The following is a 15,342-nucleotide window of genomic DNA, read 5'->3' on the forward strand; positions in this document are numbered from 1 at the left end:
TGGTACTCAGCACAGGGGCTAGTGTGCAGTATTGCAGGCTAACTCTGTCCACAGACAGGAGTTTGATCCTGAAGATCTCAAGTTGTCTCAGACTTCCATCCTTCTGAGGTTGCTAAAATGGCAAACCAGATTGTTGGGGGCAATATGCTGATTCCACTTAGAGATGGCTGTAAAGCACTATGAATTGATACTTAAATCTAAGTGCTATGAACATGCAGTTAAGTATTGTACATTCACTGTTTAAATGGTAAGGGTATCTGGAGAAAATTTCCTCCTCCTCTTACTGTTAATATCTTATTCTGACCTAAACATTTTTACACACAAATGCATTGGACTAAACCCCTCCCACCACACAAAACCTTCTATTAAGAAATGCAAATCTGTCTATCCATCCATCCATCCATCCATCCATCCATCCATTATCTATCTATCTATCTATCTATCTATCTATCTATCTATCTATCATCTATCTATGTTATGTGCCAGGCATTTCATCTCAAAGTGATCTAGATAGCTTATAATCAATAGAAACAATATGAAACATTAAAACAATACATAAGAAATTTGCTTTGAAATTGACAAAAATGGAAAGAAGGGAGCCATATACCCAAAGGGAGAAAGTGGGATGTTAACTTAATCTATGAATCGTCTCCAAAATGAGATGCCTCCATATAATTTCCAGGTTCTATATTTTCTACAAATCAGACAGATTCAACTGGAATATCTCATTGATTCTTAGAAATTTCATTTCCACTGAAAAACTAATTGAACAAGAAGTGTATATTCCAAAAGACATGCGCGCGCGCACACACACACACACGCACACACACACATATCACATAACAATAGCAATAACACTTAGACTTATATACCACTTCATAACGCTTTAAAGCCCTCTCTAAGCAGTCTACAGAGTCAGCATATTACCCACAACAATCTGAGTCCTCATTTTACCCACCTCAGAAGGATGGAAGGCTGAATCAACCTTGAGTCTGTTGAGATTTGAACTGCCAAATTGCAGCTAGTAGTCAGCTGAAGTAGCCTGCAGTACTGCAGTCTAACCACTGTGTCACATATTTCAATAGTTCAATAATTAGGAAAATGCTAATATTGTCCAGAGAAATTATTAAGATCTATATCAGGAAGGAAGGAAGGGATGGAGGGAGGTATACAGCTGTAATTTAACAGAAGTATACTGGTATACAATACAAAATAAAAGGCTTTCATAGCAATATTTGACAACAAAGTGAACTTTAGTATGGAACCTAGGCCAAGAACAACTAGTTTCATTGAAGTTCAATCATAACAGTTACTCACATTGTTTATATTAATAATGGTACTGTTCTGACCCCCCCTCCTCCCACACCAACACACTCCGAGCCAAAGATAAGTTACGGCATTTAATTAACAGACAGACAGGTCCTTGGCAGCAAACTGGCACAGACAAGCTTGGGCAGCAATCCAACACAGATAAGCCATGGCAGCAATCCAGCCTGCCAAGCTCACAATAATGTTCTCCAATCATTAGTTCCTGTGTTGACTTCTGCAAAAGGGGCGTGTGCACAAGCAGTCCTTTTATAGTCTGGAGAGGAGCCTAATTACCACCAGCTGAGTGCAATTACCTTCTGTACTTGCGCAACTGTTCCTGATGCCTATTACCTCTTCGGTGCCAGGCATCCAGGAACAACTCACTGCTGATGTCAGGATCACACTCCCTTGTCTCCTCCCCATTGATCCAAGGCTCAGGCCCCACCTGGTGGCCAACCTGTCTCTGTGCCCTGCACAGAGTCGGAACCCTGTCCAGAGTCCTCCACATCCTCCAGAGCCAACTCATAGGGCCCCTCGCTGTCAGAGTCTAGTGGCAGCTCCAACAGCTCCTGCTGGGCCACAACAGGTACCATGATCTACAAAAATAATTCCAAGCTTTCTGGTATGTTTTGACTTCAATATAAACATTTGCTTTTTCAGATATGGGTGATTGCTTCCAATGCCCAGAACATCAGTATGCAAATAATGATCAGGATTTATGCATGCCAAAGCATGTGATTTACCTATCCTTCAAAGAAGTATGAGGACCAGATTAGTCACATCAGCTCTTGTGCTTTCTTTCATCACAATACTGGTGCTAGGAATCTTCTTGAAGTACCACAACACTCCCATCATTAAAGCCAACAACCGCAGCCTCTCCTATGCCCTCCTCATTTCCCTTCTCTTCTCCTTTCTTTGTTCTCTGCTTTTCATTGGTCAACCCATGATGATGACCTGTCTCCTTTGGCAGACTGCTTTTGGAGTCATCTTCTCAGTGGCTGTTTCTTGCATGTTGGCCAAAGCCATCATTGAGGCTCTTGCTTTCATGGCCACGAAACCAGGATCAAGGATGAGGGCATGGATTGGGAAAAGACTGTTCCTTTTCATTGTTCTTTTCTGTTCTCTTATTCAAAGTACCTTTTGTATTATATGGCTTGGAATTTCTTCCCTCTTCCCAGATTTTGATATGTGGTCTATTAGTAGGGAAAAAAATTATAGAATGTAATGAAGGATCTGTTACAAAGTTTTATTCTGTTTTAGGCTTTATGGGTTTCCTGGCTATAGTCAATTTTATTGCAGCTTTCTTAGCTAAGAAGTTACCAAATCAATTACTTTCAGCATGCTGGTGTTTTGCAAAGTCTTTTGCGCTTGCCTACATAAGCACCAATGGAAAAGCTGTGGAGATCTTTGCCATCTTGGCATCTAGTGCTGGGCTCCTGGCTTTTATCTTTTTTCCCCAAATGTTACATCATTATAACTAGACCAGATCTTAATTAAGGGGAGCAATTAACAAAAGAATGAATTAAATCATGTCCAAAAGTAAATATCCACTGGTGGAAAAACAATGGCACCCAGCCTTTAAATTCTACTAACGCTAGATAAATGGGAGAATGTATGGACTAGTTGCTTAAAAATGTACTTTGAAAGAACATTTTTATAAAATGATGTATCCTTGGTATTTGACTCAAGTTAGATTAGCAAAACTCTATAGTGGGACTTCTAATATGTGTTGGAAATGTAAGAGACGATGGACTAGAAAGTTTTATGACAGACAGGAAATCATGTGTGGAATTCTACAAGTTAAATAGAGTTAAAATACAAGTTAAATAACAGATGGTTAACAGAAAGATTTCAAGATTAGTGTAATGTTTTAACTAACCTGTTCACCATGTATACATACACTAGTTGGATACCCGTGCTTCACGATGAAACTATGTGATCAGGCAATGCAAGAAGAATCTGGTTCACTCCAGTTCAATCTGTTAGTTTAGTGGTGGTCGGTGATTGAAACACATAAGGGAATATCGCTCCTGTCACTTTGAATCTGGAAGACGTTCCATGGATAGACATTTTGGTGAGGTACCAACATTTAGCACTGTAAGGAGCTACAGACTGCTCCTGAGTGAAGGAGTGGAATGTCTGCCAGTTTGAAGTGAGGTAACAGAATGTGAGGCAACTGGCAGTTGGAACAGAGTTCTTTTCAGGTGGGGAAGGGGAGTAGAACTCCTTAGCATCATAGTGTGTTAATTACTATATAAGAAATACTAATGATCTGCTGGTCATTTAGAAAAATCCTTTTTTAGCAAGCACCTAGAAGCCAAGAGGAACATACGTGCCAAATTTCAAGTTTGTAGGCTTTACGGTTCTGGAGATTTTGTGATGAATGAGTACAATGGTGGGTTGCAGGTGGTACGCCCCAGTATGGGCATACTAAAGCCTGCCCAGAGCACCAGATACTATTCTGGTATGGTGCTCCAGAGGGCCCACCTGCCCGCCCGAGCTCCTTGCCGGTCTTTTATGTCTTCGGAGCTTCCGCGCACATACACAGCACATACAGCATCTGTGCGACACTCTGCTGAGCAGCTGGAGCATCATGGAGGCTCTAAGATACATGCACACACTATGCATGTGTGCGCATGCTGCATGCATCCATGTGGATGCCGCTAGGCCAGTACCAATCATACCAGTTGGACCGGGATCCGGAAGCCACCACTGAATGAGCGGTACTTGGTGCTTATATATATAGATATTTGAGAAAGAGAGGGGGGGAGAGAGGGGGGAGGGAGTTAATTTGATTATTAGATAGAGATCTCTTCATCTGGAATATTTGTTTATATAATATAGTTTTCTTGTTAAATAAGGAAGAGAATGTTTATAACTATGTGTAAACCCGTTATGTAAGGGGAGGAGAATTCATCAGGTGCTTGTATTTTATTTTCAGCATCCATCTGGGTTGGATTTTTTTATGTTCAATGTTAGATATTTGGGTCATTATTATTTTTTCTTTGTTGTTTTTGTTGTTGCTAGTGTTGGATATATGCTTTCCTGGGTTGCTGTTGTTTTGCTTTGTATTTTATTTTTGTTTGATAAAACTCAATAAATATACAGTATGTAACCCCCCCCCCCAAAAAAAAACCAATCTCATCAAAGCATGCATTTCTCTACATCCTCTTTGTTGTTGTGGCATCATGAAGGGAATTGTGTATGTTCTTTTTCTTTTTTATACTCTCTTGAGATGGATTTTGAAGTCAAAGACTCTCACTCAGTTTATATCCAGTTTTGTTTTCATGGTATAATAGAAATGACATTGTCTGTATGTCCTTCACTGGTCAAAGTTCGGTATGACTAGGAATCATCTCTTGGGGACACTGGAGTTTTTGCTATAAAATAAACTAGTTTTGCAAAAAAAAAAAAAAAAAAGAACGAAACAGAAATGGCTCTATAACTCTTGAGTCATTCATTATCTTCTCTATAATTATGAACTTCTTCAACAAACTGGGAAATTCCCAGGACCGTTATTATTACTGACAGAGGCTTTAAACATCTCATCTGGCCTTCAGAAATAGACGGACTATAGAGACAGAATAATATCCTAGACTGGGCACTGAGGCTTTAATCTACATTTACCTGGCTTTCCATCCATCGCTTTGCTCTGCAGATCAAGGGTGTGCTAACAATAATGTGGGATCCGGGGAAGTCATTCTTTTCACAAATGATTTTCTATGTAGTTGTAATTCTCAGTTTCCTTGTATTATTCTTCCTCCCTAAGAGCGTTGGCAAAGTTCCAGTAGCAAAATGCATGAGCACTGAGCCTGCATCAGTTCCTCATAAATATTATCAAGCTGGGGACTTCATTGTCGGCTGCGTCATTTCTCAGACCTTCGTTATATCTGAAATGATGTCATTCAGATGTCATCCCAGTAAAGATGGTTTGGTAGAACACATGTGAGAAACTAGATATTTTAAAGCTTCCTCCTACATCTTCTTACTCTTCCTTTTTATTTTCTGGGAAAGACCTTCTACAGTGTACGATTCTGGTCACATGTGAAGAACCAAGTATTTTTTTAAAAAATTATGTACTATAACATCTGTTTTTTTTTTTCTTCAGAAAAGTACCTCTTTCGGTTCAGTGTAGACTGATGGTGTTAGTACGTCTTCCAGTATAAATCATTTTAATAGTAGCTCTTAACAGATTAACAGAATTGGAAGGGACCAACCTCCCACTCAAGCAGTAGACCATACACCATTTCTGACAAATGGCAGTCCAATCTCTTCTTGAAAGTATCAAGTGATGCAGCCCCCACAACTTCCGAAGGCAAGCTGTTCCATTGGTTGATTGTTCTCACTGTCAGAAAGTTCCTCCTTATTTCTAGGTTGAATCTCCTTGGTCAGTTTTCATCCATTATTCATTGTCTGGCCTTCAGGTGCTTCAGAAAATAGCTTCACCCCCTCCACTCCATGGCATCCCCTCAAATATTGGAAGACTGCTATCATATCTCCCCTGGTCTTTCTCTTCACTGGACTAGCCATGCCCAGTTTCTGCAACCGTTCTTCGTATGTTTTAGTCTCCAGTCCCCTAATCATCCTGGCTGCTCTTCTCTGTCCTTTTTCTAGAGTCTCAACATCTTTTTTATAGTGTGGTGACCATGCAGTACTCTAGGTGTGGTCTTACTAGGGCTTTATAGAGTGGTATTAGTACTTCACTTGATCTTGATTGTATCTTGTCTGTTCAATAACAGATAAGAAATATTGATAATAAATTACATCATTCTTCCAGTGCTGGAACATAGGAAAGAAGAAAACTTTCTTTCAGAACTAATTATACAGAGAATACTTAACTATTTTTTTAAAATTTCATTGTAGATTATTGTCACAGAGCTACCAACACATCTTGGCTGTGGTTTTTGCTGTAAAGGAGATTAATAAAAATCCCCAGATCTTAACCAATATCACACTAGGCTTCAACATTTACAATAACTATTTTCTTCCGAGATATACATGTATTGCTGCTATGGAACTCCTCTCTACGCCAAACAGATTCATCCCTAATTATAAGTGTCACATTCAGAATAATCTGATAGCAGTCATAGGAGGACCAAGTTCTATTGAATTTCTTGATATGGCTACCATTATGACAGCTTACAAGTTTGTGCAGGTAAGTCCCTTGTTTAACATATATTGAGGATTGGGGTGGGTTAACGATATTTTAGTGTACTAACATTTCATGGAGAGCAATACATTTCATTGAATTTTCTTTTGTAGACAGTGAAAAAACAAAAGTAGCTTGGATCATCTGAGCTGAACTCCAAAAAGAGCATCTAAACATAGCAAGTATAGCTGGCAAAGAAGACAATGGTATTGTGTGGCTTAACTCTGGACACAGAGGTGACACCACAGTTCCAATTTGGAGGTGCAGAGTCTACAGAATGTAGACACAGAAGTCATTGTTATATTAACTGTGAGTGTTATTCTATGTCCCACTCATGGTTTTCAACCAGTTTTTAGTGTCCTCTGTTTTCAAAGCTAGTGGAGGCTTTCTAGCACATGTCTCACTGACAGATTATATCAGAAACTGCAGCTTCTACTTTCCTTGGTTGGACACCACATTGGTATGGGGTTCTTTTGCGACATCTTTATAGCACTTGCAAGTACAATCTTGAAGTCTTCCCAAACTCCCATACACTCTAGAGCAACTGGCAAGGCATGTGGTGGCCTTCCATTCAGATGATGTGTCCCACCCACCTCATCTGAGCTCTGATTGTCAACATCCAGCTTCAGTATCCCCCCAAAAATTCCTAGACCATTGCATTTCTCAAAACCTTACTGTATATTGAGTACGTGGCTTAGTAATGTCAAGGTAAAACTAACTCTGAGATCCCCAGGTCCCAGTTCATAGTATTAAACAATGATTTTCCAAGCCAAACCCCCAGGCCTCCACATAAACCAAGTAAACTGTTTCCCTTTGTTATGGGAACCATCTGCCTCAATTGCACACCTGCTAAGATGTCCTTGAAAAGTTTCCAGACTCTCACAAGCTTCAGTGGAACCGTACACGTTTTGTTTCCCTAGCTAACTCATTTGTAACCAACACTTCCCTACCTTTCTCTACCGGCAAATAGAAACAACAAGGCACATAGCTGCCAAAGTTTCATTCTTGACAGATAATCAGGAGTTCAACGCTGCTGGACTCTACATGATCATCATTAAAAAACCAAATTAACTGATTATATTAAACCATTAAATTAAATTAATTTCAGTTAATATTATATAGCATATTAATAAGTATTATTTAATGCAATGATATTAAAATACACCAAAGACCCACAATTTACTCTGTGATGGGCATCTTTCATCACTTTGTTTGTTTTAGGTGGCATATAGTTCTGTCCCAGAGAGCAGTAGCATCACTCAAAGTCATTTCTTTTATTGGATGCTCCCAAAGGCCGATCATCAATATCATGGACTTCTCCAACTCTTTTTACACTTTGGCTGGACCTGGATTGGGGTGTTGTACCTTAACATCGGCAACATAGCTGAGAACTTGCTGAGGAATGTTATTCCCATGTTTTCCAGAAGTGGGGTCTGTTTTGAATTTATAGAAAAAATACCAGGTGGATTTCTCAGTCAGGATGAGAAGACAATGCATACATCATACAATCTTTTAAGTGTTGTTCTGAAGAGCACCACTAAAATAGTGATGTTTCTGGGGGGATTTCAGAGTGTGCTAAATTTAAGGGCTTTGCTCAGAATTTCAGAATACAATGATATGCCATATAACCCCAAGGTTTGGTTCATGACAACGGAGGTAGACTTCTCATCCGTTCCTTTCCAAAGATATTGGGATCTTAATTTCATTCATGGTTCTATGACACTTGCGATACACTCAAAACAAGTGTTGGCTTTCCAGAAATTTGTTCAGATGAGGAGCCCAGTTTTAGATAAAGAAAATGGATTTCTAAATCAGTTTTGGCAACAGATGTTTAACTGTTTCCTCCAAGCTTCCATCACAGATGAAGAGGATGACAATGTCTGCACTGGGGAGGAGAAACTAGAGACTCTCCCTGTATCTGTGTTTGAAACCAGCATGACTGCCCACAGCTACAGTATCTATAATGCTGTCTACGCGATTGCACATGCTTTGAATGCCATGTATTCTTTCCAAGGCCAACAAAGAACAAGGATGAGAGAGAATTTCCTTAGTCAACAGTCATGGAGGGTAAGGAGAATAATTAGGACATTTTGCTAGGTATATTGAAGCAGTAACATAGGATATGTATCAGCCTTTTCATTTTTGAGCTGCTCATATATGTAGTGACCTCTAGTAATTTTCACTATTTATGTCCAATGAAATTATATATTAAATTGTGTATTAAAACAATAACCCAATAGTCTTTATTTGATCGGAATTCTACAAACTGAATTATTTTTTCAGAAATGAGGTACCATATTTTTCACTCCATAAGATGCCCCCCCCCCGCAAAAAGTGGGTGGAATTGTCTGTGCATTCTTATGGAGTGAATATGGGTTACAGGCAGCAGCAGCAAACAGCGGCAGCAATCCCCACCACCTGGAACAGCTGATCAGCAATATTCCAGGAGGCCGATCCAACCACTGATCAGCTGCTCTGCGGTGAAAACTCCAGCATTCCCCAATGGAGGCAGCAAATATGGAGGAGGCAGCAATGGCGGCATTTCCAGTCAGCCAGCCCACTGATCGGCATGACTATGAGAGGCCCAGATCCAGATGTCACTCAGCTGGCCAGTGGTGGGTGCAATGGAGCAGAGCCCTGATGAGCCACATGCTGGTGCTGCAATAATGTGCTGAAGCTGACCAGGCTGTTTGCCGTTTGCTGCAAGGATGCTAGCCAGATGAATACCAGATGGACACTGGGAGGCGGAGGCAGATTTTCTTTCTTATTTTCCTTCTCTAAACCTAGGTGCGTCTTATGATAAGGAGCATCTTATGGAGTGAAAAATATGGTAATTCTAGATATTGAAAGTTACTCTCATAAATAACTTGGTCATTTGTCTAAGGAAGAAATCCAATATGCTTTCCCATAAGACATTTATAACATCTTTGCAGCAATTAACATATACAAAGCAAATTAGGTTATAATTTGAAGGGATATATGGTTGAATAAAAAAATTATAAACTATTACAACTTAAAATAGGAATTTAACTTTCAACATTTGTTTCTACCTGTATGAATTACTTCTCAAAACCCTCTCTCTCTCTCTCTCTCTCTCTCTCTCTCCTCTCTCTCTCTCTCTCTCTCTCTCTCTGTGTGTGTGTGTGTGTGTGTGTGTGTGTTGCTCATCATATTTTCAAGGTTTTTTCTGGAAAATATTTTCTTTTAACCATCAAAACTGTTCTACCAATTTTCTCTATGTAGAATATTTAATTCCAGGAATTTGTCCAGGTACTCAGTAGGAGTCAATATGGATTCAAAGGTGCAGGTGCACACACACATCCATACACATATGCAGAGAAAGAGTGAGAATGAGAGAATGAGAGTGAGAGAGAGAAGAGAGAGAGAAAGAGAGAGACAGAAAAAGAGACAGAGAGAAAACATTCACAATAAAACTTATTCCTTGAAATTCCAATTACTGCTACCATAATCAAATCCAATATACATTTTATCTTATAGCATTTGACCTTCTCAGATTTTGATTAATATTAGCACAACAAGTTCTTAATTGGATGGAGCAAATAATTAAAATGGTGTGATACAAGGTTTTATCATTCAGAAATCAAAGTCTTTCAGTATTTTCTTGTTTCTCCTGTTCTTTTTGTGCTATTTTTCCTATTTTTAAAGCATTGAAACCAAGTAAGTATACTAGATTATTATGAAATAGGAAGCCCAAGACCTTCTATATTTGTCTTATTAACAATAGGTTCCTCCAAATTATTATTTTTCCATGGGATTTTTTTCTCTTTTTTTATTAGTTTATAGTATAAAACCCAAAATGGGACATGGTAGTTCAGTGGCTAAGACTGCCATTCTGTCAATCAGAATGGTTGGCTTTTTGAATCCCTAGCGTCGCATATCGGAGTGAGCTCCTGTTACTTGTCCCAGCTTCTCCCAACCTAGCAGGGCAAAAGCACGTAAAAATACAAGTAGAAAAACAGGAACCACCTTTGGTGGGAAAGTAACATCATTCCATGCGCCTTTGGCATTTAGTCTTTCTGGCCACATGTCCTCAGAGACGTCTTTGGATAGAGCTGGCTCTTCGGCTTTGAAACAGAGATGAGCACTGCCCCATAGAGTCGGGAATGACTAGCACATATGTGTGAGGGGAAACTTTACCTTTATAAAACCCAAAAGTAAAAAAAAGCAAATAGTAGGACACAGAGGAAAGGAAAGGGGAAGAAACATCCAAGGGATGTCTTGTTATCATCATAAAAGTCTTCTTAAAAAGAGGCATTCAATAACAAGGCAAGATGTACGTAGAAAGGGTAAACATAAGCTTATTTTTTTCTATGTTTGACCCAGATATTCAATAGATTATTTATTATTGTGTTGTCTTTTATAAGTTTTCTATGTTTGATAAATAGTTAGACTTCCTTAATGATGCATTTATAAACTTGATTTTTTTTCAATATAAGCCATTTTCCTTTGCATAAGAAAAAAATATTGTTTCACAGATGTATTGTTCGCTTCTGTAGGTGTAAATATTTCACAAGTCTTATTATTGAATTAGTGAATATTTTATTTACTGAGTTAACATTACCATGTATGTATGTATGACTGTATGACTGTATGTATGTATGTATGTATGTATGTATGTATGTATGTATGTATGTATGAACATACGTACATTTTCACTTCTTTCACTAATGTTTAGCTCCACCACTTTCTACAAAGTATATCTTTTAATAACAGTGCTGGAGAAAAAATTTATTTTGACCAGAATGGTGAATTGCTGGCAGGATTTGACATCATAAACTGGATCACTTCCTCAAACCAGACCTTTCTCAGGAAGACAGTTGGGAAGATAGACCCAAGGGTAACCACTGACAAATATTTGATCATTTATGAACATGACGTGGTTTGGCCCAGCTGGTTTAATCAGGTAGAGTCCATGTTATTTTAACTCCTGTTGCACTTCTTTCCCAACTTTTTCCCCACTTTTGTCCCAAAAATGTTATACAGCTCAAACTTTAACGTGAATGGTGCACATATTCAGAAATGTGAATTGTTTTTTGTTTTGTTTTTTGCTTGTAACCCTTGTGCTCAAATTATGTGGAAAAGAATGAGTCCTTTAGAAAGACAGGAATGGTTTGTCATCTGCTTCTTTATTTGTTGTTGCTAGTTGCTAAGTTGTGTGTGAGCCATCGTAACCCCATGGACAACATTCCTCCAGGCCTTCCTGTCCTCTACCCATCCTCTGGAGTCCATTTAAGCTCATGCCTACTGCTTCAGTGACTCTATCCAGCCATCTCATTCTCTGTCGTCCTCTTCTTTTGCCCTCAATCATTCCCAGCATGAGGCTCTTCTCTACTGAGTCCTTCCTTCTCATTTGGTGGCCAAAAAATTTGAGTTTCATCTTCAGGATCTGGCCTTCTAAAGAGCAGTCAGGGTTGATCTCCTCTAGGACTGACCAGTTTGATCGCCTTGCAGTTCAAGGGACTTGCAGAAGTCTTCTCCAGCACCATAGTTCAAAGGCCTCAATTCTTTGGCACTCAGCCTTTCTTAAGGTCTTTCTTTCTTAGTTCCTAGTAATGGAAACACTTGAGAATTATGGTGCATATTCATATTCTAGTACCATTATAATCCATTCATCCAATAAATGTTAATATATTCCCTGGATAAGGAATGAAACCGTTAACAGCAATTTGTGGCCCCATTGCCAGTTATGGACCAAAAGAATTTGGTCCATAAAATTTAATTCATTGTAGGATACCAAACTCTGGAAAATCCCATTTGCAAACTCTTTGGATTCAAAAAGATTTTGCATACTGACCAATAAATGCAACAATACAGTAAATTAATTTCCTAAGACTCAGTATGTTCCCACATGACCACATTGAAGATATAAAACAAATGGACCCGTCTAGTGTTGTAGTTAAGACTTTAGGTTGGAAACATGGCAACCATGAGTTCCAGTTCCATCTTAGACAAAAAGCCAGTTTGGTGAGCTTTGACCAGTTACCTTTTCTCAATCTTAGAAAGGAAGCAATGAAAAACCAATTCTTGGACTCTTCCCAAGAAAACTGCAGGGACTTGTCCAAATAGCCATTGTGAACCAGACATAATTGAATAGGAGAAAAAAAATCATATGATCCTATCAGTGATGTGCGGTGAGGTTTATGGCTGCTGAGGCAGCAATTTTTTTAGACTTGTGGACTTCAACTCCCAGAATTCCACAGCCAGGCATGCTCAGTTCCAATTTAAAGCGACAGCATTTGTTTTTCTCCTTTGCTAAATAAGTTTCCTTCTTTCTTTTTCTTCTCCCTTCCCCTCCTTCCTCCCTCTCTCAAACACAAAGCAGGCCACACCTAGAGAAGAGGTTCTAAAAAAAATTGAAACCCACCACTGCCTTGAATCCATTGTTCAACCTGCCAATTGAAGATATTTCCATATCTCCAGTATTTGAAAAGTCTTATTCTCTCTGTTGAAACATCTTTTTTTTCCCTTTTCTGGAAAGGAACGTCCTGTTTCACTTTGTAATGAAAAGTGCAATCCAGGTTACCGCAAGACCAAGATTGAAGGGCGACCATTTTGTTGCTATAACTGCACTCAATGTCCAGAGGGAAAGATCACAAATCATATAGGTAAGAGATCCCGAGAAAGACATTGGCTGTGTCTGAACATTTGGATATCAAAGTATGTTCAACTGACTTAAGATTCTCCTTAAAATTCTTTTTTATTTATTTTTTTAATTTTTCAAAAAGGCAAAAAAAAATCCATCTCCAAAATGTTGTTTAATGTCATTTCTCTTATACACAAGCTGTTCCTTCTCTACATGCATTCTACATGAATTATTAAAAACATTGCTAGCTCATCACACTGTGTGAACTGAAAAAAAGGAGATACAAAAGAACAGTTTATTCATCTTCGTCAAGAAAATCTACATGAACAAATCATACCATCAGACAAAGTCATAACACATTTAGATTGTTTAATCTGAAATACTACATAGCGAGGGCTCAAAAACATATCCTTATTTAACTTTGTATATTTTAAACAATACAGCCAAAAGACAAACAGAGGTAGATGCAAGCATTTTGTATTGACTCATCAGTACCTACATTACAATAACATGGTTAACATCAGCCTCAAAGATAAGATCTAGCAAGAGCATTAATTAAGCCTATAACTGTTCTGACCCAGGCTTAACAAAATCACGAAACAGACTCCTTGTCGCAAAATAAACCATTTTTTCATTTGGTTGATGTGAATTCCTCACATTCACATCCAGAAAAGTCCCAGCAATAAGACTTTCAAGGTTTAATTGCAACAACAGACCTTATCAGTCCTTGGACAGTTGCCAGGCCAAGCAGTCGCAATGCTGTAAAATGAAATACCCAACAAGGAGCCTCTGTGAGACCGAACTCAAATAAGCAAATTTTCACAATAATGAGTGAATTAATTGTCTCCTGCAAGCACCACTCCCCCTTTGTTCTTATTTATTCCCTATGGGTGGGGCCATTAGGCCTCACCTTGTGCCTTTACTTCTGAGTTGACCCCTGTTCCTTAGTTGTTCCCTTCTCCTGACAGCTCTGCGCATACACGCATCTGGCTCCAGCTGTTCTTCTGCCCTATTTAATTCCGACTCTGAAGGCAGCTGATAAATATTGGATGGCCCTGGCCCCATATCTGCCTCTGACACTGATTACCCATCAGAGCCTTCCCTAGACTCCAGGACAGGCCAATGTTCCTCTCCAACCTCCAGACTATCCGAGTATGCCACCAGTTCTGCTGGCAGCTGGCAGACCACAATAATAACGTATACAGGAGAGCAAACAATGGCAAGCCTTATACCCACAGGAGGCGTAGGTTGACATAAAACTGTTTTTGCAATGCGCAAGGGAGTTTTCAAACATTTAATGGCAACTGTATGTTTTATTTATCAGATCTAGATGACTGTTTCCAGTGCCCAGAAGATCGATATCCAAACAACAAGCAGGATTTATGCATGCCGAAGGATATAAGCTACTTAACTTATGAAGAACCTTTGGGGACCAGTTTAGTAACCTTGGCACTTGTGCTTTCTTTTATCACAATATTGGTGCTGGGAATCTTCAGGAAGTATCACAACACTCCAATCATCAAAGCCAACAACCGCAGCCTCTCCTATACCCTCCTCTTCTCCCTTCTTCTCTCCTTCCTTTGCTCTCTACTTTTCATCGGTCGACCCATGAAGGTGACTTGTCTTATGCGACAGACTTCTTTTGGGATCATCTTCACTGTAGCTGTTTCTTGTATGTTGGCCAAAACCATCACTGTGGTGCTTGCGTTCATGGCCACCAAGCCAGGATCAAGGATGAGGACCTGGATTGGGAAAAGTCTAGCCCTTTCCATTGTTCTCTCCTGCACCTTGATTCAATTTCTTCTTTGTACTGTGTGGCTAGCAACCTCACCCCCTTTCCCAGACATGGATAAGCACTCCTTCATTTCTGAGATCATTGTGGAATGCAATGAAGGGTCGGTTGTCATGTTTTATAGTGTTTTGTCTTTTATGGGTTTCCTGGCTATAGTCAGTTTTATTGCAGCTTTCCAAGCTAGGAAGCTACCAGACACATTCCAGGAAACCAAATCCATCACATTCAGCATGCTGGTTTTTTGCAGTGTCTGGTTGTCGTTTGTCCCAGCCTACATGAGTACCAAAGGCAAATACATGGTAGCTGTGGAGATCTTCTCCCTCCTGGCTTCCAGCACTGGGCTTCTGGCTTGTGTCTTTTCCCCAAAATGCTACATTATCATCATGATGCCTCATCTGAATAAAAGGGAGCATCTCATAAAGAGAATTATTTAAGCAATCTTGCTTTTTGTCTGTGTCCAACATGGGAATAGCACAATGAGATAAATCC

General features: G+C 39.3%; 1 protein-coding gene across 1 annotated transcript; it reads left to right on the plus strand.

Moving 5' to 3' along the window:
- Positions 1-6,319: 6,319 nt before the first annotated feature.
- LOC116521831 (vomeronasal type-2 receptor 26-like) lies at positions 6,320-15,287 on the plus strand. Its single transcript, XM_032236479.1, has 4 exons — positions 6,320-6,463; positions 8,216-8,524; positions 12,957-13,083; positions 14,386-15,287. Exons 1-4 carry the CDS (start codon positions 6,320-6,322, stop codon positions 15,285-15,287), a joined length of 1,482 nt encoding a protein of 493 aa, XP_032092370.1.
- Positions 15,288-15,342: the final 55 nt, after the last annotated feature.

Source organism: Thamnophis elegans, chromosome Z, assembly GCF_009769535.1.
Source record: "Thamnophis elegans isolate rThaEle1 chromosome Z, rThaEle1.pri, whole genome shotgun sequence".
In the NCBI taxonomy this organism is placed as follows: Eukaryota; Metazoa; Chordata; class Lepidosauria; order Squamata; family Colubridae; genus Thamnophis; species Thamnophis elegans.